The sequence below is a fragment of the Embiotoca jacksoni genome, unplaced genomic scaffold, assembly GCF_022577435.1.
Source record: "Embiotoca jacksoni isolate LCO1_2020_lvr unplaced genomic scaffold, fEmbJac1.0.p SCAF_11, whole genome shotgun sequence".
NCBI classification, from domain to species: domain Eukaryota; kingdom Metazoa; phylum Chordata; class Actinopteri; family Embiotocidae; genus Embiotoca; species Embiotoca jacksoni.
The window spans coordinates 12,710,131-12,736,488 of NW_027185241.1; the positions used below are offsets into that span (position 1 = coordinate 12,710,131).

Sequence of the window (26,358 nt, forward strand, 5' to 3'; positions counted from 1 at the left end):
GCGCGTGCGTGCATCAAGGCGCATACACGGCATACGTACAGCGACAGATACAGATGGTTGAAAGCCCTGCTGTTTCCGAGGAGCTGCATTAGAAATGAACGTGATGCAGACGAGATTTATAAGGGAATGGAAGGCGAGAGGATCCGGAACAAAGTTGTTTTTTGTGCTGTCTCCCTCCATTCTTCCTCCTCCTTTCTCTCTGTCTCTGGGTTGAGACTGAAGAGCTTGTGGTGGTAATGAGAGTTTAACATGACTCAATAAATCGGTTAACAGTGATGGTTTATTGCCCTCAACACGTGTCATTGTTTACCTAATTCAATTAAAAAAAAAAACATGTTTTGAGAAAATTAATTAAAATGACTTTCTAGGAAAAAAAAAGAACATATAGTCACCGTTATATAATTTAATTTTTTATAATAATAATCATTATTATTATTAATGTCATCAGTGGTTTTTTTGTACCATTATTATAATTAGTAGTAGTAGTAGACCCATCTTTACGTTTTCTTTTATTAAATATTTAAACATCAAGTTGATTTCATTTTTTTTTCTCACGTTTGTCTGTTTCATTTCTCTTTAGGGATATTTCCAGTCTCCCCCTCCACCAGCCCACCACAGCCATCATATTTAGCCCCCTGCACACATCTCCAGCGGGTTATCACAATTGCCATTCCTCCCCTCCTTTCTGATGTGTTACCCAGATTACCATCAGTGCCCCTCAGATATTTTTAACAGATCCTCGGCGCTCGGCAATATCCACTCGGAGCCATCTGGTGCAGATCAAAATCTACTGACTTCTTGGGCTTCAGTCGTTAAGGCATTAAATCTAGATCTACAGAATACACCCTTTTGACTCGGGAGGTGGGTTGATGTGAGAATCAAATCAAATAGAACAGTTCGGATACGAGCAGCCTCCCTCCCGTGTGCCACATGGCTGTGTCAGGAGTGGACAGCTGAGCAGAGGTTAGCGTCCGACCATTTTTTTTTTCTGTTTGTGAGCTGGAAATTGGATAAGCAGTTCAAGAGGAGGTGACCAAAACTATAGCATCAGATATATATATATATTTTTTTTTTCATTTTAACTGTGTGGAATTATATTCTTTTTAAATCCGTTGATATTTAAGAAAAAAATAAAATACACATTTAAAAAACCCCCGCTAAATTCGAGTTTTTCGGGAGGAAAAAGTCACAGTCACACTAAGCAGCCTTCTGAACTATGACAATTAAATTGTCTTCATTCTCACTTTTTTTTTTCTTTTTTTTTGGGGGGGGGGGGGGTTTGGGGGGTGGGTGGGTTGTATGTGTTGAAACTGTTGGCACGTAATTTTAATTAAATTAGAGCCTAAAAGTACACGGGTAACATTTTGTGGCGCGCACAGGGACTGTGCAGACTTCACAGCCTGGTGTCTCGGGGTTTGGCTTGTCCCTGGCTTTTCCTCATTCCTTTTCACTCAAAGCTAAGGAAACGTGAAGTGGCTCTGTTGTTACAAAGGACAACAACAATCTGGTTTAAGTCCACACACAGGCACGCAGATGGAAAGTGAGTAAGAAAGGAGGGAGAGAGGGAGGACGGGTGGGGGTGGAGGACGGATGGCTGATTAAACCTTTATGAACAAATCAAATAGGTAAACCAAAACAGAAGTAAATAAAAACATCCATGATTAATAAATCACATGGAGAAAATTGCATGGATTTTCTTTACTTTTTGGGGTGGAAAAGCATCTTATTTATTTATTTTTTTGAAATGCATATCACAGTTGCATTGCTGAAATGCAAGATTTGATTTATTTATTTTTTAATTAATTACTTCATTAAAACATTTCCGTGAAAATGCCCCATCATCATAAAGCGTTGTGTCTCTAATAAGTAGGCTACATCAATTTTGGAAAACATTATTATTCCTAGAACGAATGAATCCAACTTCGAGGAAAATACTTTTTAGAGAAAATTAGTCACTACGAATTAAATACAGACACCAGCAGACCCTGTTACCAAATATTAATTCCTCTGCGGAGGCTTTTTCTCCTTTAATTACAATTTAAATCTATTCAAAGTAAGTTCCTTCTTCTGACGGGTTTACTTCCCCCTGTGTCGGACAGCTGTAAAATCGTGTAGACAGGTTGTCATACAACAATCAAAGCCTTCGGTGAATGGACTCTAATGCTCGAACATTTAACATACAATAAGTCCAAACACGGAGGGAGAGAGAGAGAAAGAGAGAGAGAGAGAGAGAGGAAGGGGGGGTGTAGCGGGGGGTGAGGGGGTGGGGGGGGGGGGGGGGTTGAGGTAGAAAGAGGGAGGCCCCAGCCAATGTGCTCACTCTATATTCACATTATCCACATTTCTCCAAACGAGGAGGAGCTTGCAGGCTCAAGTAGGGGATGCCAATCAAAGCATCAACTTCAAATTGTATCTGAGAGATCAGCCTGGAGACCTCAGGGCCAGGCGCGTCAGTCGGAGCGCAATTGTTGATCAGATCACATCCAGCAGCGGACTTTGCGCGAGAAAAGAGAGGAAGCCGAGATTTAAGAGCGGTTTGTTTTGACTGCATACCACTGTATGTCTGTAGTATCTGCGACTTTGGCTTAAACACTTTGCCTTCACTCCTTCGGGTTATTTTTTTTTTTTTCTTTTTTTTTTTTTTTTTTTTGTATACCTCGCACACTTTTTTTTTTTTTGTACTCAGTTTTGTCGGACGATAGAGCTGTGCGGCATTTCGGCGGTGGAGATGTCTTTCCCCCAGCTAGGCTACCCGCAGTACTTAAGTGCTTCCCAGGCGGTGTACGGGAGCGAGAGACCGGGAGTGCTTACGCCTTCGTCCCGGGGAGGGAGCACCGAAATCGGGGGAAGTCCGTCCGCCACCGCAGCGGCAGTCACATCGGTTTTGGGCATGTACGCCAACCCGTACGCACACAACTACAGCGCTTTCTTACCTTACACCAGCGCGGACTTGGCTCTTTTCTCACAAATGGTAAGAATGAATGTTGTTTTGTTCTGTTTGAATGGGGTGACGGTGCGCAGACTAGTCCAATGCTTTAACTACCGGCTGCCTGAACAAAACAACTAAAAGGCTGCAGTCATCTCAACATAATTCATATGTGCATTTTAGCATGTCATATTCTAATGTTGACATATTTGATAGATTTCCTTTGATTCAAGTGGTTTGTTTGGCTGGAAAGTGAAAAGTTTGACCACAGGCAAAATACCAAAAAAAAAAAAAAGGTGTGACATATTTGTTGTCGTCGTCCGTAAAGCAAACAAGTAAACAAAACCAGCCAACAGTCATGATTATTTAATGAAAGAAAAAAAAAAACAAAAAAAAAAAACAGTTGCACTTCAGCATGGCCACAAAAAAAAAAGTTTCTATCCAGCCTTCTGACCAGATTATTTTTCATCAGATTGTTAGAAACAGTCTCTGCCATGACTAAAAAGCTTAAACTATAAATGTGTAATGAGTTTTAAAAATTGTTGGCTTTGTATATCTTTTTTTGAAATCCACGTGGATTTTAACTTTCTCCACATGAAGACTTGTCAGACATTTATCGGGTCAAAACACGCCTGGTGATAATAATTAACTTGCAGTGTGTTAACGTGCTGGCTGCATCAGGCCCATACACACCGAGTGCTCTGCTTAAGCTTTAAAACAACAACTGTTTTCCAAAATACAAGCATGAGCGTTGCTCGACTTGAAGCCTGACAGCTCTGTCACAAGCAAACCTAACCGACTCAAGGGGATTGAATTTGGCACAAAAGTTGAACTGTGACGCGCTGAGAGAAACTTAACTTTAGGCCTTCAAACATGCTTTTTGTCGGAGTGTGGAGGGGGAGTCTGGCAGGTACACAATAAAGCTGTCAATTTGCATGCCATCTGTGTGCACAATAAACTTTCTCTCGCCCTGCTCACTTCGTTTACGCACTATACTGAGATCTGCGGAAATGATTTGCCATTGAAACGCCTCTGAGGGAGTAGCGGTGCAGTCGCAAGTGCCACAGGCCTTAGCATGTGGTATGTTGCAAGTTGAGAAGCTTATTTGTGGAAAGCTCTGAGTCAGGTGCAACTGTAACTCCTGGATTTTTTTTTTTTTTTTTTTTTTTTTTTTTTTTTTTTAATATAGGCCATTTACACGTGTTTGAATTGCAGATACATAAAATGGGTAAAAATGCATGCGAGGTCCATTGCGAAACCATTTAAAGTATGCATTTTGTTATACAAATCAATGATTATACTGGAGGTGTCACTGTAGTAACACAACACCCTGTATTTTCCAGGGATCACAGTATGAGCTGAAGGACAGTCCTGGCGTTCATCCTGCCAGCTTCGCAGCCCACACATCTCCTGCCTTCTATCCCTACGGCCAGTTTCAGTACGGGGACCCGGCCAGGCCCAAGAACGCCACCCGGGAGAGCACCAGCACCCTGAAAGCCTGGCTCAATGAGCACAGGAAGAACCCGTACCCGACCAAGGGGGAGAAGATCATGCTGGCCATCATCACCAAAATGACGCTGACGCAGGTCTCCACCTGGTTCGCTAACGCCAGGAGGAGGCTCAAGAAGGAGAACAAGGTGACCTGGGGAAGGAGCAAAGAGGACGGGGAGGACGGGAACTTGTTCGGCAGCGGAGACGAGACGGAGAAAAACGAAGACGAGGAGGAGATTGATTTGGAGAGCATAGATATCGACAAAATTGACGACAACGACGGGGATCAGAGCAACGAGGACGATGACGATAAATCAACGGAGGGGAGCAGGGACCACAGGGGCGGTGTCGGTGCGGCTGGAGAGTTGGACAGCTTGGAGAAAAGACGGGCCTTCGCCCTGCAGGCCCACGAGGCCTTTGAAAAATCGAAGAGCGCAATTTCAGTTCTCCCAGGGAGTAAGGAGAACGCGGACGGTAACAACAACACCACGCGAGTTTTGTCTCCGGACAGGCCTGGGAGCTTTCCTCTCCCGTCTAACAATAAGCCCAAAATATGGTCTTTAGCAGAGACCGCTACTAGTCCCGACAGTTCCTCTCAGAAACCCACGTCTCCTTGTGGCCCAGGAGCCACCACTCACCCATCAGCGCCCCACCACCAGATCCAGACCCACCCGGCCTTCCTCCCCAGTCACGGACTGTACACTTGTCAAATTGGAAAGTTCCACAACTGGACAAATGGGGCTTTCCTGGGCCAGAACTCCCTGCTGAATGTAAGATCGTTTCTAGGAGTAAACCAGCACCATCACCACCACCACGTGCCAGCCCAGCAGCAGCAGCAGCAGCCGACGTCAGTGGTGGTGTCGCCGGTAGCAGCTTCAGCAGCGCTCAGCAATGACAGCAAGGCCCCACCAGAGACCCACAGTCCCAAACACATAGGTAGGATGGCAATATGTGCGCGTGCACAAGCAGTGATATTGCATATAAGCGCTATGGATTTTATATGACACATATGTAGGCTATATTTTAATAGTGAAACGTACGGCTGTTTTTTTCTTTATTTTTCACGTGGGCTACAATTATATTATCAAAGCACTGTGCACACGCATTCACGCACGATTAGGCAAATTAAGTCCTCGAAGATATACAAAAACACGTGGCTGTTTCTTATTTAGATATACATATAAGCCTATCATTGATCCAGAATGGCAGCACTGACACTGACACATATTGGTTTGTTTCCTTTTAGACCATGAAAACGGTGTAAGGTCTGATTCACCTCCAACACCGACTCTGAAGTCTTCCTTTCGACCCATCCATGACAGGTGAGACACGTTTTTACTTTTGCTTTTGTTGACAGTTGAAAACGTTGCCATACGAAAATGACCATTCACAGCCACACATTAAGTCAATAAAAAAAAGAGAGGGTTATTGTGTTACTAGATATAGCAACAGATTCAGACATTTATTTTTCCAGTAAAAAAAAATACTAACAACACTGATTAAATAACTATTAGAAATGTATTTAAATTAAGCATGACTATGATGATTAAATTATAAGTAATTATTCAAAAACTAAAATGCTTATAGGGGTTGCCAAACATGGATGTAACTACTGAACAAATTATGGTATCCTTTATAAATATATAGTTTATTTCTGGCAATATTTATTTATTTTCTTATTTTAATATAAAACAAAAAAAACGAATCACACTTCAAAAGAAAATAAACAAAGATAAAAAAAAAAAATTTTAAACAAAAAAATACAGTTTGTCTTGCGGGTGACAGGGGTCTTGACTCCCATCCCACACCCCCTTTAATTCCTCCCCTCTGGGGAGAGTGTGGCTACTTATCAAGTCACCGAGTAAAACGGGCTCTGTCTGGGCTGTGTGCTTTCCCTAAAGACCCATGGGAGACCCGGAGCCCAGGGGAGCGCTCTTACCCAAAATAAAAAAAAATAAAAAAGTTTACCTCTGTTTCAAGTATTACGAAATAGCTCCTCTCTGTGTGCAACAGTCATATAGAAATAACAGGCAGAAAATTATTTATTATTGTTGACAGTGGTTGCACTTTTTTTTGTTTTTCCACATTGTAAAATATTTTCGAGATGGTAAATTATTTAGTTTTATTGTCATTATTATTATTATTATTATTATTATTATTATTATTATTATTATTTTAGTGGGGAATTGTAAAGGGAGAACTGCAGTCTGTTTCTAATCAAAACTGTTCAGCCAGACACTTGAGATATATATTGAAACCCGCTGTCCAAACACGGCGGGGGTATTTATCTACCTCTTCTGTATTATTCTTCATCCAGATCCTCTCAGCCTTCCAGCGCCAGGAGGCCACAAGACGCCACGCAACGGGTCCTCACTGCCCTCTCTTCGGCTTGATCAAGACATTTTTTTTTTTCGAGCTTGACAAAAAAAAAAAAAAAAAAAAAAAAAGAAAACAAAAATAGAAAAAAGGACTTGACACTCCCTAAAAAGGACAATGGGAAATAATAATGCAGCGTAGCATTCAGTCGGTACAGAACAAATGGCGTAATTTGGTAATATCCTGTGGATGGATGGATTACTTCCTCTATTGTTGTGTAGCCTATAATCGCGCCTATAATGTTACTCTCTCTCTCTCTCTCTCTCTCCACTTTGCCCAGGCAGGCTGGGACATTTTGGTAGGCTTTTTACTTTATTATTATTATTATTATTATTATTATTATTATTTGTCTCTATCTTGTGTTTTTGGTGTCCTTTCTTTAATGTAAATACCAAGTGATTTAAATTTGTAAATAGGAAACGTTGAAGGAATTTGTCCAGATCGTATATTTTGCCTAATAAACTAAATGAAATTATAGAGAAAAGCCAAGCTCATCAGCCTACATTTCTTTTCGACGTGGATTGTATTATTATTATGATTATTATTATGATTATTATTATTGCAAATACATTAATTATTTGTGAAGAAAACGTAGGCCTGCTGCCATTTTTTTTTTTTTTTTTTTTTTTAATGGGTGGGAACGGGAGGCAAAAAAAAAAAAATATTGGCAGTCTGCATGCAACCAGGCTTAATTTTATTCAAGTTTGGGAGGAAAGCAGCGTGGATGCATTGAGGTGCTAATAAGTGTCCAGATGGTTGCTGGTGACAGAAAATGGACAGGAGCAGCTGGGAAGGTCATTAAGTAATAATATGGGAACGCCCAGTCCAAACAAAATCAAATGGTTAAAATCTAATCTGTCAGAGGGAGAAGTCGATTCGGAGATAAATTATTAATATTTTCTTTTTTGGGGGAGGAGGAGGCTGACACTGTGGGCCTTGCGGAGCAGGGACACTGTTTTAGGGCTCTGTCTGTTCCGAGGCTGATAGCGATCATTAGCCTATAAAAGCAGCTTCTTTGCTCCTCAATAGGTGACCAAAAGCAAATATTGATTTACCACACCAGCCTTTAGGGGTTTAAACATAATAAGTGGAAATGGCAATCATTAGCTGCGATTGGACGACGAAATGAACATTACATATTTTTCCCATTTTTTTCTCCTTTTATTTTACCGCAGCTGAATATTAGTAAGAAGTAACCGTTTCTGTTTTTTTTTTGTTTTTTTTTGTTTTTTTTTGTATTATGAAATGTGGCTGTGATGTTCAAGCCTTATGGTCATTATGTTACTCTATGTTTAAAAACCTTACACACATGAAGAAAAAGGTCTGTCCTAAAAATAGCCTGATCTTCTATGCTCGTTGTTTGAGTTAAGACGCTTTCATAAATGACAGTAAAGTGAACTGTTCCACAGGGTGAATGATTTGAGCGCCCTAAACCTGTGGAGCGACTTATGCACATCTGTTTTGCAATATCACAGCGACCTCTATAGGCGGGGGATAGATTCATAAAGCCTGAATCCGTTTTCACCCTCCAAAGAGCTTTAAACCCCATGGAAATACTGACACTATAACTGCACTGTCACACACAAGGCAGTGTTATGCTTTATAGTTACATTTATTAACTACATTGCGATGTTATAAATTCTACTGGAATACACATAGCACAAATATAAATCCCGTTATTTATATTAAAACAGATTTTGCGTGATACATATAAGAAAAATAAATTATTAAATTATTATATTTAATTTAAAAAAAATGTTTTAATCGGCACTTAATAATTTGCTGTTCGGAGTGGGGATATTATTAGGCGACCTCCTGAAATACTTTAATGGTGTCCAAATGAAGTCTTTACAAACACTTGCACGAGTCAATGGGGAAAAGCGACGGTTTTTTTTTGTTTTGTTTTCCTAATGCTTCTAATGAACGTTGACTGGACCGTATCTGTGTGGCAGTAGGGAAACGTATATGCGCATAAATCTGTGTCACTTAAAAAGGACATTCGCTAAACAGTCACGCACAGTGGAGGATCGGGTTGAAAAATGAACGCAGGTCTTTGAAGGGGTTTTGTTGGGTCACTCGTTTGCAGTGGCAAAACAAATACTTTGTTGCACTTTTTAATCATCGAGTTGTTTTGGGTCCCCCCCCCCCCTCCTCTTCTTTTGTAATAATCCGTGTTGCATAAAACGTGTAAATCGCTTCAGCCATTATAGATCGGGTTTGTCCAAATTTGAATATTTTGTGTAAAGCCCGAACCGACTCGTCAATTTCACTTACACTGCAGCACGTGTTTGGCCAATAATGACAGTGATATTGCGGACGAAAAAAGGCAGGTGTGTAAATTTCATATTCCCCTTCCTCCCTCTCTCCCTCCCTGCTTCCCCCCCTCCTCCCCCCCGCACCCCATTTGCACATGACATCCTCTCTTGAGCTGGCTTTTGGGGCTAAAATTAAATAACCTCTCGGTGTCCCATTTATTTCTTTTGTACTGAAACAGCGTGAGGTTAGCGCAAAGGCGTTAGCTGCGGGCCATAATATTGTGTTTCCATAATATATACAAAATTATTCATTTAGTAAGTGGATGTACAGTGGATTGTCTAATGGTTAATGAGCGGAGTTGAGGCTGATAATTAGGCTGTCACTTCCAGCCATTTCTTCCCCGGATGCCCTGGGCCACGATGCAGGGGAGGAAAGGGAAAATAAAGATCATGAAATTAAAAATAAAAAAAAAAAAAAAAGGGTACGAGCGGATAAAATAATTAAATGTAAATGGAGGGCTAAATAATAATTATTTATGGGATTACACAGGTAGTATTATCTGATTTTTAAAATACATTTAGCCACACAGTGTTATATGTAATTGACGTATAATGCTTTTAGTGGTAATTATGAGTCTAATTAATAACAACCAAGCATTATCATACTTACATGTACTGTTACAAAATTAAAAGAGTTTTTGTTTTTTTTAGATATGAAGAAAAAGAGCACAAACAAGTTATCAAAAGTATTCTCAGTGACCTTTGAAAGACTACAACTCTTCCTCAGGCTAGAAGAGTTTCTATTTTCATCTGAGGACTGTCTGCTGAAACCTACTGAGAGATATGTAAATTGTGGCTCATGCAAAGACAATAAGTTGTTGACCCTAAAACAATTTAGCATTCTGTCACAGGCTGTGCTCCCCATAATACCACAGTCTTTTGTTGGCGAACAAGGACCATCTCCCCCTGCAACTGAGACGTGTCACGCTGTGGCAATCCATTCATTTTAGTGGTGAATTGTGCATTGTGACACTTTGTGTGTGTGTGTGTGTGTGTGTGTGTGTGTGTGTGTGTGTGTGTGTGTGTGTGTGTGTGTGTGTGTGTGTGTGTGTCTGTCGCAGGAAGAGTGAGGGGGAGAGAGGTGACTACATGGGGAGGAAAGTTTATCACTGTCTTGTCTTTTTTGGCAGAAGCGGGCTATTCTTACAGCAGACTCGACCCCTTGTTGTCCAACAACACAAATGTCTTTGCCCCTTCCTCTCCCTTCACCCTCCTCTCTCAACCCCTGCTTCCCTTCAACATCTCCGTTGTCTTTTCTCAGAGATGCCCGCCCATATATGTGCCCCTCTAATCCATTTATCTAGTTTCATGAGTGCAGCACTGGTCGAACACTGACACAAAGGCCGTCCCGGGCCCCCCGGCCTCAGCTGGGGAAAACACACGCAACAACAACAAGCAACAACAAGTCACTGGAGCCCAGCAGCAGCAGCGGCGGCAGCAGCAGCAGCAGCAGCAGCAGCAACCACAGCGGGGCCACCATCGAACCCTGATACACCATGTTTGGCTGACTACTTTGGTCCTGCTCCTTGTTTCAGCAACACAATGGCAGTGAAAGGAACGGATGCCTTGGCCATAGGCTTTTCATTCGAGGAGCTGTAAGACACGATTCTTGCCACAGGAAGAGGTTGGAGGATTCGGTCGGGAAAAAGGGAAAACGGAGGGAGGGAGGCTCTCAGCACGGCCACACTCAAACACAAATAGCAACACGGAACTAGTACTTGCCTGACAACTGGCTGGCTGGCTGACTGACTCGCTGCCGGTTAAGCAACAACTCAGCAAACTTAACAACCCATGCGGACCCCTGCTGACACAAAAAAAACAACCTGGGCTGGCTTGTAGATATACTAGAAATAAACATGGTCTCTCGCTCGTGTTTGCCTGGTTCTCTTTCATTTGGCCACTCAAAGCGACATTCTTCTGTTTTGATCGGGCAAGAAAGAGAGGAAGAGATAACAAAGTGAGGCAGGGAGAGCAGTCGAGTAAAGTTTTCTCCGTCTCAGTTGAACGTTCTTTCTGACTCTGAGTGAAGAACACAGAAAAGCTCTTTTCACTCCTCTGCGATGAGGACAATATGCTTATTTGGATCTCAGTCAAAGCACAGTGCCAAATATTGGGGCACTAATTAGCTGGCCTAATCTAGAAATATTATCCTCAAATCTGATATATCCTCGTTGAAATGGTCTATTTTAAGAGACCTCGGTTGAACATAGAGGTTCATTATTATCTTCTTGTTTGCTACATGTTTGTTGATCAAAGTTATTTCCATGTGTCTGTTGTTGTTTAAAGGGCATTGACAGGGTCCAATACACACACACACACACACACACATACACACACACACACACACACACACACACACACACACACACACACATATTCGAGTTGTGCTTCTGCTCCATTAATGACTCCACAAACCAATTAGAGCTGGGATGTCTTGAGTTCTCCTGAAGTATCTGTACATAGCAGCTCTACCACAACAGAACTATATTTAGGGAAGAATGCCTTATGATCACCCCCCCCCCCCACACACACACACACACACACACCGACACAGTCTATCTCCAACACCCACAAGCACGCACACATGCACACACAAAAGCACAAGTACGCGTGCACACATTCCTCGTACAGACTGTTGGAGGATCAGAAATATTTTGCCTTAATTATCCTTCAGTATGGATCATGTTCTTCAGGAGGGACGGGTAATGATGGGGTTATTTATAGTCATTCATTCTCTCTCTGTAATTATACACTCCTCAAATTTGGGGTTTTTACATTTGGCATGTGCCTGAAAACGTAAATTAGACAGACAGCAGTGTTGTTAAAATCTCTTTGAAGTGAATCCCCTCTCCAAACACAATTTGATGGAAAGTTTTATTCTCTGCAACACTACTCTTCGTTAGCAGAGTTTGTTTCCCAGCACTAGTTGAACTAGGTTTCTCCAGTATCGGCTCGATGCGACATGCTGCACCGATTTCTCTGCAGTGAATGAAATTTACAATTGTAAGCTGCCATCCATAACAGACCTCCTGCTTCTGACTGCTTTTGTGGAAACTGTTTTTGTTTTTACTGTCTCCAAAATTTGAAAAATAAATAAAGGGAAATGATAAGTACATCATTGTTTACATTTTGGTACAAAGCCAAGCCATCCTTTAACACAGGTATCATAACAGTGGGTTAGCTCACATTTAGTCGAAGACAGTTATGTGTGTGTGTGTGTGTGTGTGTGTGTGTGTGTGTGTGTGTGTGTGTGTGTGTGTGTGTGTGTTTTCAATAATAAAATGCAGGTTGACACGGCAGGGAAGCCAAAGGCCTCGTGCCCCCTTTTCCTCCCGGCACAACTATTTCCACAGCGACAGATAATAAAGTCTGATTTTCCTGCCTTCTTTTCTGATGTGATGCCATTGTGGTTTGGGCTAATTCCAGGGGGCTGTACAAAGGGAAGTGCAGCCATCTGAAGTGTCATACTGCAGCTGTGGCTGAAGCACAGGAATTTCCATTTAGTCGAAGATGCTTCGCTCTCTCGTACTCTCTCAACACTCCCAGCACATGTGCGGCGCAGAGGGTGATATCAAATGCAACTCACCATTTTTTTCCCTGCTAATGTGAAATCTTTACTCCCTCCGTCCAACTCTCCCTCTCTACCCCCGTCTGACTTGGTTTCCTGCTTTACACTGTGGCAACAACTGTCCACTTATCCACTTACAGAGTATAATTATTAAGGCTGTGCAAATTACATATTTTATATATATGCATATAAACCAGTATTATTTAGTTATTCTACAACTTTTCACATGTATTTATATCGAAGAGTGAAATTCATTCAAGTGATTTCCAAAACATAACTCAAAACTGTATTATTCAAATTTGGTTAAATTTCTTTCTTTTTTTAAGAGTTTCAATTTTGTATATATTCAACAAATGACATCTGCAGGATGGAGTTAGTTTCAGGATTATATTTAGATAAAAAGGTGCAGAATGAAAACTCAATCCCTTGACATTCATATCAGATGTTTAACAGATGTTTAAATATACTAAACAATTTCCTGAATTCATTCGTAAAGGCAAATTCTCATTGTCGGGACTTGCTCAGACCGGCTTCGTGATACCAGCCGCACCTCTCACCACCAGTTATCAATAATTTCTACTGAAAGGAAACATAAGATGTATTACACCTTCCATCCCCTCGCCCAAAGCAGACAATTACAATGTCAGAAGCTGTCACCTGGAGTACAGTAGCCAGTACATCCAATGACGGTTCACCTGCCAAAGCTGAAACAGAAGAAGAGCCGAACAAGAACACAATGTGTTGGAACTATCACTTCACACAGCACGCAAACCTGAACTAAACAGAGCAGGCCGGTCAACAGGCAGACAACCTTGCAGTGATACCTTTCCCCTCTGCTTGAACTGGAGGCTCTTTTTTCACACCTGCCGTTCCTCTCCATGGTGCCCCATGTAATGTTAGCCAGGACACATGCCAAAGAATGCCAACAGAAGCTAGCTACGTCGAATATTAAAAGCAGAGCTATCCACCGTAGCAGGCACCGGGGCGGTGTTAATGCAAGTTCCTGTGTATCCCAACACAAACTTTTTTTTTTCCCCTTAAATGTCCAGCTGGTGATTTTTATATCCAGATTTATCAAATGTCAGAAGCACAAAATGATATGAGCATGATATGAGCACCACCAAAAATACAAGCATTGATTAAAGTTACACTAACTTGCAATAATACATTCTGCCAGTCCTGATAACATGAATTCAAATAACAGAGTACATAAATTGCACAAACTCTTGTTCCACAAATATTTCTGTGAGTTTAAGAGGTGCTTTAATCTTCTGTCACAAAAACATCCATTGTACACGGGCAAGCTGTTGAAGAAACATTGTTCAGTATTAGAGATTCAGGGTTGGGCAGTTCAAACAAAAATACTATTTGATAGTCACTGGGGACTATTTGATATATATACACACATAAAGAGAAAGAATGACTTACCAGCAAACTCAGGCTCAACAAATCAAACTTTGAAAATTGGTACCTTTAACATAGTTGATGGAGAGCATGGCTTTAGCTTCATCTTTGAGATGAGGATCATTGTTTGTTCTACACATCTAACATTAACTTGCTTGGTTTGGTGTCAGAGCGAGCTATTGAAGAACCATATGATGTGATTGCTTGGAAGAGTTTGCACTGCACTACATTTCAGTTTTTTTGATTTTGAAGGACTTTAAAACCACAACTATTTTACAGTAGCAGTCGTCTTTGCAAGTTGCGGCTGTTCGTACCGTAACATCTAATCTCAGAGCACCGGACACCTTTTAGGAGCCTTGTCGTAACATATTCTTCTTCACTACCTTTTGTTGTTTAATAGCGGTTAGCAAACGGCTTTTAAACAAACCGCCACCCTTTGGCGGCAGTGATGCATCATTACAAGGCGTTGGTACAAACAAGGAAAATAAGACAAGGCTATAGTCGCAAAACTATCCGATTTCTTTTCGATTTTCGAGCGACTATTTGAAAATTATGAACCACCCCCCATTGAGTACATGCCAACAAAAAGAAGTGACATTTCAGATGAAGTCAACATGGATAATATAACGGGCTTCAATGGGGACAAGCAATGTGACACAATTGTTGGTGGGCTGCTGACGAAAACATCCATGAACACAATCTTAAGATGTTGCATGTGTATGACAACCCTCAAATGTAAACATTAGTTTGATGACATTTCATTCAAATCTTGTCTTTTAACTGCTTGGCTAATGTATTCAGAGAAGAACCAGCACAAAGGACCCACTGCCATCTGTGACCTCAAAATGAAGAATATCATTGTGTTGTTGTCGCCATGATACCAACCGTCTCAGCCACTAACATGCTGGGCATGCTATCCCTGTTGTCAAAATGGAACCATCCGCACAACTGTTTTTCGAGCAGAAAGCTCATTCTGCATGCCGCCAAGTGTCCTGAGATCAACCTACACTATAACTGAGACAAAACAAAACAAAGTAAAGTTCTGGAAAGGCATACAATATGTATGAGCCCTGTTATTGAGACCATGTGAACCACACGAACAAAGCGTTTTTTCATGGCAAATCATGTTCACATCAAAGTTTAAAAATACACATGCACATCTTGAGGAAATGCCATCACGTTTTCTCTGTGATCTGTCTGGGCACATCTGTAGCCAATACTGTCTCGCATGTGGTCAGCTCAGCTAAGTTTCAACTGCTTTATCTCTCCTTTAGTCCACAGGAACAATGGCAGTGGACCCTAGAAACGCACATGAAGAAATGCATGGAGTCACTGAGGTATGAACACACCGTGTACACACACGGAAGCATACGAGTCCAGTAGCTTGTGGTCCCCTTCTCTCCACTGTCACACCAGCAATGAACATTATGCATGCAGCGAACAAAGTTCGTAATTAGTGGTATCTCATAATATGTGTAATATATTTATAGTTTTATGTACAGCTTTCTATTGGTGATGAAGCAATACATAGTGAAGCTTTTGCATACAGTTCATTCACCAAAATAGCCAGAAAATTTCACGAGCATGTTGATTCATGCACTGTTCGCGTGTCCTTCCATCCCAGCATTTTGCAGCATGAGCCACTGGGCATCCATGCGGACAAAAAAAAAAAAAAGTGGTATACGGTGGCTTGCCTTTTAACTAAGATTAGTACAGTTCTGATGCACTGCAGCCTTTAAAATATGTATCAAAGCTGTTCAAATGCCAGCAGTTGGTACGTGGCAGGCTGGGGTGGCGGTGGCTCGGACGAGTTATCCCAACTTCCAAGTCCTCAGCAGGCCACCCCCTGCCTGGTGTTGGCTTGCCCACCATTGCAGTCACTGGTTCTTCACATGAAAAAAAAAAACAAGAAAGAGGGGAAGAGTGCAGTCAAGAAGGGAAAGAGAGATGGATAGATAGAGGGACAGAGAGGGGGATGAAGGCAGGAAGCATAGTGGCTCTGTTTTGTCCCTGTGCAAGGTCTGCGCCTTGATTGCCCAGCTGCCTTGCTCTCCCTCCCTCTCTATCCCTGTCTCCCTCCTCTCATCTCCCTCTCTTTCCTTGGGAAAGCACTTGCTGAGAAAATCTTTATGAACTCCTGGGCCTGTCGGCGTTGCTGGGGCTGCTTAAAAACCTGCCAGTTTAACAGCTGTGTGTATGGGCTCGGCCCCGGATAAAGCACTTGGAAGTGGCATGGCTTACACCATAGGGTGAGTCTTTATGAGGGGCCCTCCTGTGTGGCAGCCGCTGCTGGGGCTGTTAATTGGCACACTCTGAAGTGCTGTATATCTGCCCTTCATAATCCAGACACAGGCGGAGGCAGCAGGGAAAGCAAACGTTTATCCAACGCTCAGGCCCCAAGCTCACTTCCTGCTCCTTCTACTTCACTAATTATTTGTGTGGTATATAGGCACATGACTTGACCACCCTTTCATTGACAAAACATTAAACAACTTTTTCCTTCAGTATTCAGATATTGATATCTCATAACTCCCATACGCAAATTAAAAACAGCAAGCTTTTCACTGACATAAAATACGCATTCCCATATTGCATTAGAGTAATAATACTACTACCAAGTGTATATGCACATTCACGGCTGCAAACAGTCGCGCACACATATGCAGTATACAGAGTTGCACAGGAAGCCGGGCCTCGTGTTAAGCAGCTTCCCCCTGATGCACCATAGGAGGAAAATAAACACACTGGTCCAGCTAGGGTCTAGTAAGACCCCAGGATGCCATTTCCTCCTCAGCTGTGTTTTCTCTTGCATGTGTGTGTGTGTGTGTGTGTGTGTGTGTGTTAGGTAGTGTTGCTGTATTACCTGGTGCTGGTGTTAGTGGTGTTAATCAAGTCTTGCAGTGAGATTAAACAGATCTTATATCACAGTAATTAGCACTTGGGATGTGTTGGGTAGTAACTAATTACAAGTAATGCAGTTTATTAACTTACAAAATAAAAGTAATTGTGATCAGTTGCATTTTTTGATAAAAAAAAAAAATTAAAAAAAAACTATGTGTAAAGGAAATTAAGTTACTTTTCAAAATGTTGGTGATTACAAAGGCTTCACATTTGAATATATTATTTGGGGTAATAAAGCTTCTATATACACAACACAACATTGATTCTGCTGTTTTCTCACTGTCACCTGAGAAAACGTGTGTACAGGTAAGTTCATGTAACCGCAGTCAGTCACATAAAACACTATGTATTACTTCCAGCTCTACATTTGTAGGCCTTCCAGTAAATTATTTATATTCCATGACTATGTGCAGGATTACAGCACCGAGTTTTAATTGATTTTCCAGTAACTTTTAACTTCATTGCCAACTTTCAAATGTTCTTAAAAAAGTAACAAAATATAATAAGTTGCATTACTTTGATGAAGTAATAGTTACATTAGTGATTACATGTTTAACAGAGGAACAAGTAATATGTAACTGATTACATCTCAAAAGTAACTTTCCCAACACTGTGATTATTGTTCACATCATCTCTACCTGCTGACCAGCACCTACCTGCACTCACAAGCAAAAGATTGGAAACACTTTGCACAACTGCCGATATGGCTAGCAAGAATTACAGAATACATGGTGTTCATGTTGCACTGAATAAGGTTGAAAACCAAATAATCTAGAGAGGTAATGCGAGCTCAGTTTAAAAAAAAAATAAGATCGGCAAAATATGGAAAAGATTAGCAGAGGCCTTCTTTGAGGTGCTTAAAGTGCACGTGCAGCAGCCTAATTTGTATCTGGGCAACACCGCTCTGAGCATAGATAACCAAATTAAGCTTAAGCATTTAATTTACACTGTTTGAAAAAAAATTAAGGAGGACTTGAAGAAAGGACTGGTGACAGTTTACAACTCAACTTGACAACGTAAAGACTCTTTATCCGACACCATCCATTAAATGATGTGACAGTAACATGTAGTGTATACAAGTTTACTGTGTGTGACAGGAGGAAGTTAAAAAGTGTAAGGACGGTAAGAGTTAAGTTTCGGGTGACATTTCAGCAGAAATAATTTTGGTTAACCCTAACCCAAAGTTTTTAGTTAAGGGTATATCAGAAGAAGAAAAAAAGCGAAAATGATAACTTACTGAAAACAAAAAACATATTTTTATAAGCCAAGTCAGAATCTCAGTTCTGTGAAGTTGAAAACAGATGTAGATGCCTTCCCACTACCACAACCACGGCAGTCATATTTCCCACTGCTCTCTTTCGCTGTCAAAGCATTTCTACTTGTATTTTCTTCACTTTCTTACACTGCATTGTTCCGTTGTCTTGCAAGCATTTGTATGTATACAATAAATTCACATACATTTAACTAGTTTTGAGGGACCAGGCTCTGTTCTGCTTGAAAAAAGTTCAGGCTCTTTGCAGCTCTCATTTGAGACTTACAGCACTTTTTGCTTATTGCACACAGTGCAGTGATGTCAGCAGTCATTCTGCATGAGTTGGTGTCAATTTGTTTCAAATGGGAAATGTTTCAATTTGGAATGAAGGACTGACTATCGCTCCACTTATGTAATTCTTCTGGAAGTGACATCATTGCTGAGTCAGACAGTTACGTCATTCTAGCATTAAATGTGTATATCAGTAGGGCATTAACTTAACTCAACAAGCGGGGGGCAGGTAATGTGAAGTCCTTAAATAAAAACAGGAAAAGATCAGTTTTAAAGACAGTTATTACCCGTGTTAAAAATATCAATATGTTTTCTTTGAATATATTACAGGAGCGGATCTCTGGGACCATTTAGTAAATGCTAAGACTGTGAGGCGAGAGACAACAGAAGATGAGCCACAAAACCTGGACATGAACCTACGCACTCAGCAGATTTTACTCGTATGACAAATTGATTTATTTACGTTACATCCTATTCCAGCCATTACTACATATGATGCACACATGAAAGGCCTACTAAAACTCCGCCATCAGCACATACCAGCGGAGGACTTGTATGACTAGAGGCAGCCGATAAAAAAAAAAAAAAAAAAAAAAGTGTCTTCGCAAAAACAGAGAAGACGTGTTGAGAGTGCAGGGTGAGGAGAAAGAAAATTGGATTAAGAAACAAAACCAGGTTAAAATATGAGAAGAAGAAAAAGGGTTTTATAATGAGAAAAAAACAGGAAAGAAGAAAAAAGACAAGTGAGAAAAAGAAAGTGTGATAGAGGGAGAGGACAGGAGAGGAAGGAAGGACAGGAGCTTTAGAGTGGATGAGCAGCCCCATAAGGTTGCCAGATGAGCTTCAGCTTAACCACAATCCTCAAAACGGAGACAAACATACGCCAGTGTCTCCTGTATGCCTTCCACCGACGCCCCTAAACGATTGTAAACATTAGTTCTCGTGAAAAGGGAGGGCTCCCCGGGGCCACTTCTGTGCACTGGATCGCACTACCTCAGCAGTGGTGCTACATAATCACCAACAGATAATGTTTGGTTAGTGCAGACATTTCTTAGGACTGATTTCACTGCTGATTGTGAATGCAGCGGGTTTCAGACTAGCTCTGGTAAATGGACTGCAAATGTTGTTGCAAAAACTGGAACTTGTGTTACTCTAGCCAGGTTTTCATGCCTGTGGAACTGAGTCAGTCATTCTTCAGTCATCACTGAGGACAAGCTCCTAACACTAACAAGAATCAAAGCAAGAGTGACGACCATCTGCAGAAGTTGAACACGGGCCATGTTATGAGGTCAGATTGCATGGGTACTTTTTGACAACAAAAAGTGATATATAGATCAATGTGAGTCCCTTCAGACTATATTATTTAAAGTTGCAGATGTCTTTCTTCATACTTGCCTCCACACATATTTTAAGTTTGTATAAATCTCTTAAGTCATAAATAAAAGTTAGATATATTGTATTTCTGTCAAACAAGAGTATTTCAAATTAAGTGCATACTGATGATCTCCAAAGGTAACTAACAAACCATGTGTCGCCTGCCATTTTTTTTTTAAATTGAAATAAAAATCAAGACCAAAAAAAAATACACATCAAAAAATTAATGCATATGAATGAAAATAAATTGTGAATGTTATTTAAAAAAACTATTTTTTTTTTCCAAACATATTATTGACTCCTAGCCCATGCCATCACTGTTTATATATTTTATGCCAATGTGGCCTTGAGGTTAGGTTTCTGAAGAACTCCACATTGCTCCGAATCAGCTAATTATTTACTAGATCTGACACCAAACAAATCCAACCTCTCCGAGTTTACATTAAACAGGCCACAGCTCTCTGGCATTTTTCGCAGATGAAACATTGCGTGTGTCACACAAAGAGCGTCTACCTTCGAGCCTTGTTTTTTTTATCCCTGGAGGAATACTTCACTTTGTTTGAAGTCTCATTTATTTTACCTACGTATTGGCTTCAGAATTGATTAGACTTTTCCTATGTATACCCACCACGCAGTGTTAGTTTTACATGGACATTTGAAGGCAAGCTCCTCCTCGCCTGAGCCATTAAAGACATAGCACGTCTTGACATTATTACCATTTCCAAGCGTTCCCAAAGGAATACAAAAAGAAGCCACATGTAAACAAACCAGACATCTGAAAGGAGATATTTGATTCCAACCCTCACATCCTCTTTTCTAAGGTTGCTTGGAAATGGAAACCTGGCGTTTGTTTAGTTTAGAGTCCCCTGAGATTGGTAACATTTGGCCCTTAACTATTAATTGGTGAACTGGCTGAATTTCCACAGCTGCTTAAGGTCTCTAAAGAAATCTAACCATGCCTAAAAGTAAATACAAAATGTAATGAACACTGTGGCAAGTCTCATTTTAAGGCTTAGCCTGACTGTAGACTTCAACATGAAGTGCACATGGGCCTTTAAAGATCTCTGTGAGGGTTTGAAAAGCAGCCAGGCCCAGAAATGACCTTCTGACTCACATTGTGATTAAAATCCCCTCTCTGTAGACAAGAACTGATACTTGAATTAAACAACCATCTAATTAGATTACACCCTTCATGTGTGACGCTGAACAGAATCTCTCATGTATTATTCCTGTTCCCATTTATATTATGTAGGCTCTGATTTATTGTGCTAGGCAAAAATGTTCGAGGAGAGTGGGATCAAGTTTAACGATAGAATTTGTCACATATATTTACAAAATAAGGGCACTTGTTATCAGGTCACTTTAAGTAACCTTGGGGGAGAGAATTAATATCATAAAGTATTCCAGAACGTCAACAACTCCAGATTCAGACCGTCTGGAACGGCGGCCTATCTAAACAATGAGAACATTGTTATTTTCGTAAACCTGTTGACACAAGTCATTGAGGACCGTATTATATGCCAGACAGCTGTTTCGACATGAACTCAGGGGTAAAGACGGAAAAGTAGAAAAAAAGAAAGAAATTTTGTGTGTAAAACCCTGACTGAAGTATGATTACATTATCCAGTGTCCCAGGAAGTATACTGTAATCAAACAATTACAGGGGAGAAATTTAGTGGTTGACTACTGCTGCACCCAGTCAGCTACGGTGTCAAGTCTGACTCTCACAAGCGATATAAACAGAACAATTACCATTATTAGAGGATATGATCAGGTTTCACAATTTGACCCATAAACATGAACAGAGGAGACCATTTTCACACTTTGCGTCTAAAGTGGAAGATTCCCATAGCTTATCAACCACGGGAGGGTAAGAGATATACTGTGTAATCAGTATGTGTGTGAGGCAAATTTATATTTTTGTCTGTGTGTAATCACATTGTATTTGGGGGGGGTGGTTGGAGAAACCTCACGTTGCTTTCAGGCTGACACTTGCTTTGTTTGCTTTTAAAGAAAAAGAGTAAGAGAGAGAAAACCAGGAAGAAAGACGGTGAGAAGTAGAACAAGAAATGGAGAAAGTGTCCCTCTCTTGGCAGCCTGGTGCTGTCCAACAGACATGCTTTAGGGGTTGCATTGGTGCCTTTCTGGTAGAGAATCGGGGTAGCATTCATCCAAGCATACCACACAGAGTCTCTGTGGCCAATCCACGCTGGAGGCCCTAGAACAGGGAGTTTGTGCCGCTGAAAGCTTGGGACAACATAGCTCGACAGCATCGCATCGCGCGCACACACACACACACACACACACACACACACACACACACACACACACACACACACACACACACACACACACACACACACACACACACACACAGCGAGAGAAAAGACAGGCTGGTTTCCCACAGGGCAGGGCTGAAAGCTACACCATGTTCAGCTGGTACAACATGATGAAAGTGAACTGGAACACATTGTGCTGGACTGCCACCGAAGGGACATCGCCTCTCTGGTGATCTTTTTTAAGCATGAAGCGGGGTGGGGTTTTGTGTGTGTGTGTGTGTGTGTGTGTGTGTAAACCCTATATTGTCAACTGGAGTTGTTGGAAATACCATGTAGCCATCAATCGATTAAGTGACTTAAACTTGTGAAGCAACTGTTGGACAGTGAGGGATCTCTGTAAGTCTGCTGTAAGCAAGTGCCGATGCATCCCGATACAAACATTCAGGGGGAGTCATTTTGATGCAACACAGTTTACATCTGTTTAGAAATGCAGTCCCTTAATATATACATTAAAGAAAGATGTTCTACATCACAGTTTACTTTTTGTATGGCACGATTAGGTATGTTTGTACAATTTTAACACTGTAGCTGGCAGTTTGAGGGAATTTGTGTTAACTTTTAGAGGCTTAATAATTAATTAATTTACGATCTTTCATTGATCATTGAAATTTATATTTTAAAACAAAACATTTGATTGATTTTCAGTTTACTAAATATTATGTAGACTCGTGTTGCAGGAATGAAGAGTTTCAACCTACTTTCCTGATGCTGAGTGCTTCGAGACACGAGACAGTGGTGCACGTCCCTCACCTACATCGATAAACTTCGTGTCAGCCATGTTTTGCACAATATTTTGTGTGTTGGGGTCAAACGTGACCTTTTGACACGGGGAGTTTATACATGCTAATGAGGGTTGCACCGTAACCTCATCGCTAAGTGCATATGGTTAGCACAGGCTTGCTCCTGGTTTTTTATGTGGGATCTGTGTGTCGATCATTGAACTGAGTGGTGAGGAGCTTTCAGTCAGGGACTCTGAAAAAAGAATGAATCCAACATGAAACACAGGTTTGAAAAAGCATAAACTATATCCTTAAATTGGAAATGATGTCTGGCCCATATACCTTCAAATCCATTTTTGGTTTAAATAATGGCATAATTATTCACCACCACAACGCTAGCAAATAGTAATACCGTTTTTGTATTTTTTTTTTTAAATTTTCTATAATTTAACACTTAAGGATGTAAAGATTGTACACCATTTCGATTCTCATTCAAGAGGGGGAATTTTATTCATCTTATTTGAAGACATATTGATGCACTCACACGTGCACGTACTCACACAGTGACACAAAGAATAATGATAAAAAAAAAATAAAAAAAATAAATAAGATATGCTTTGGAAAAGTTGCAGCTTTGAAAACTCACTTTTCTCAGCCAAACTTCTTAGACATATTTGCAAGAAAATCAAAGCGTCTTTGTGGGGCTGGCCCTAATCCTTTCTCCGGCACATAAAGGATGTACCTTTAAACTGGCTTTCACTCCTTTGACAACCATGCAAATTGGTGAGAGGTAGGATGCCATCTCATTGACATTGTTTGTTAGAATAACACAGCACAGGGGAAAGGTCCCGTTTCAGGCATTCCACTGAAGCCCTCCCCTCTGTGAAGTTGCCTGATGAATTGTCACAAGCTTGTTATTTGCCGTTAGTTTCTTGCATTTCTCTCTTCTGTTGGGCTAAACTAATTCAATCTTTTTGGGGGGTAATCTCATTGAGTCCCCCAGGAGGTTTTGGAGAAGCCCCCCCCCCCCCCCCCCTTTTTTTTCATTTTTTTTTTTCACGTTGCATAGTGTTATACCTGACCCACTTTATTTGGATCCAGTTACTTCCCTATGTTATTATCACATAATAATGTTGTTGTTTTCTTTTAGTTTTTGTAATTGTTTTATAATCAAATTAACTGCAAATGACTGCAATATGCTTTCTTGTTGTTATTGTATTGCAGGTTTCACAATGTAAAAAAAAATATTTGAATTTTAGTTTTAATATATCAACATGACAAACTGCTTTATTGTCACTGAAAAAAAAACGTGTTAAAATATAACAACATAAAAGAGTGTTAGCATTCCTAAAGTTTTTTTTTTTTTTTTTTTTTTTTCAAGAAACCTGACAAAATTAAGCTCAAATCTATTTTGCAATACTTGAATATTAACCCCTAATTTTCTCTGGAACACAGACTGAAAAGGCAGGAATATGTGTGTTTACTCACAATGATCCACCCTAAGGGGCATCAATCAGAAGTCACATTGTAAAGAAATCCAGAAGTGTGCTCAGATCAGAGCAGGCCACTGCTAACAACCATATCCTTTTGATAGCAGTGTGACTAAGAGTTTAATTTGGGAGCAGCCGTCACTTCAAAGGGAGATGCGAGTATTTTCCTGCTTATTTGCACCCCCAATGGGGCCTATACATTATAGTATAACCATGTCCCAGTCGTCCGCTCATGCACTAATGCCATCCTGATTGCCTAATTTCTCATGTCAGCAACTTCTTCTGGGGAGAGAGAAGAGGACAATTAGGGGGGAATTGAACATTATTGTGATGGGAATGTTCTGTGCTATACAGCAGGCAGCCCGCTAGCTGCCTTCACTGTAGGCTGGTTTTGGTTAAGAAGAAGATGCATTTTTTTTTTTCAATCCATGTTTTTCTCAAAGTTCATCCTCAGGACACATCAGGATTTGAGTGTGATGGGCAGGCAGTAAGCAGTCACAGAGGGAACACCATGGCTGCTGGCTAATTAAAAACATTTAGACACTCAAGAGCAAACCAGTGGAATCACGGGTGGCTTGGTTTGTTTGACAGTGCATGTGGCTTTTTGTGTGTGTGTGTCCCACCTTAAATTTAACTTGTTTATTTGCTGTAGTTATCTTGGGACTGTGTGTGAAAATTGCTCATCGCGAAGTCACAGATTTCTCTACATCAAGACATTACTTTCAATTACACAATACATGTGTACCAACTTTTTTTTTTGTCAAATATGTTTCTCAAAATATTATAACAGGGCCAAAACAAAGTCCCACTCAAATGTTAAAATGGAAATACAGTAGTGATACATGTTTCCAATGTGGTAGCAAGCCTCTATAAAAAGAGATGATTGTGGAGTTGAGACTACTGCTGACATAAACACGTGTATAGATGACACTTGCACACCTCCTTATGGAACAAATTTGACCCATTTAGGTGGCATGTATCTAATGTGACGGTGCTCTAATGTGGCATATGCTATGATCACTTGCGTGCATTGATGTGACCAACATTGCTAAAATTAGGAACATCCTGTCTCAGCATGATGCTGAAAAACAAATTTGTTTTTGTTACTTCCGGATTACTGTTATTCCTTACTCTGAGGACATCCCCGTAACTCTCTGAAATACATTCAGGTGATCAAAAATGCTGCTGCCAGAGCACTGACAGGAGAGTATATTTCTACCATATTAACTTCCCTTCATTGGTTCCCTGAGAAATCGGTTTGGGGTTCAGGAGGCATACACCCTTTCTACTGTCAAGAATCAAGATTTCAGCTCATAATTAGAGCTGGCTAAAATGACCCTAAACCGTGAATTTGCAATGCTCCATTTCACTCTCCATGCGTTTATATGCCACTACTGCATGATGTTTAAACATTTCTTAGACATTGATATTTTAATTTGGCTGTTTTTTATTCTGTTCAAATTGCAAAACACGTTCCATGGTGATTTTGCACTGTAAATATGATTGAATTTAATAGACTTAAAGAAATCTCCTATATAGAAACTGTCCTGTGTTGCTCCAAACAAGAGAGCACTGTACAGGCTGTGCAGCAAACTTATATTTGTAAAGTTAAGAATAAATGATATGAAGACATGACTAATTGCAATACTTTTAAGACACAGCTTTCATAAATGGAAAGCTACAGCACACTTCATTCTTCATCTCGAGTTTCACTGATAGAGAGCATCCTTGCTTAGTACAGTGATAAATGCTCCGTTAAAAATGCCAAAAAACACAACATCAAAGTGCACTTAAAAAAAAAAAAAATAGAAAGTCAAATAAGTTTCAGTCACAGCTCGACAGTGGCATTATCTGGTTGTGAGGCCACGTATGCATTATCTTGTGTTATTGGACTATTTGTCATAAGAGAACA

At 40.6% G+C, this 26,358-nt stretch overlaps 1 protein-coding gene across 1 annotated transcript; it reads left to right on the plus strand.

Moving 5' to 3' along the window:
• The first annotated feature begins 2,412 nt into the window (after positions 1-2,412).
• irx1a (iroquois homeobox 1a) lies at positions 2,413-7,277 on the plus strand. The gene is made up of 4 exons (XM_069143211.1): positions 2,413-2,971; positions 4,270-5,353; positions 5,664-5,739; positions 6,735-7,277. Exons 1-4 carry the CDS (start codon positions 2,729-2,731, stop codon positions 6,808-6,810), a joined length of 1,479 nt encoding a protein of 492 aa, XP_068999312.1. The 5' UTR covers positions 2,413-2,728; the 3' UTR covers positions 6,811-7,277.
• Positions 7,278-26,358: the final 19,081 nt, after the last annotated feature.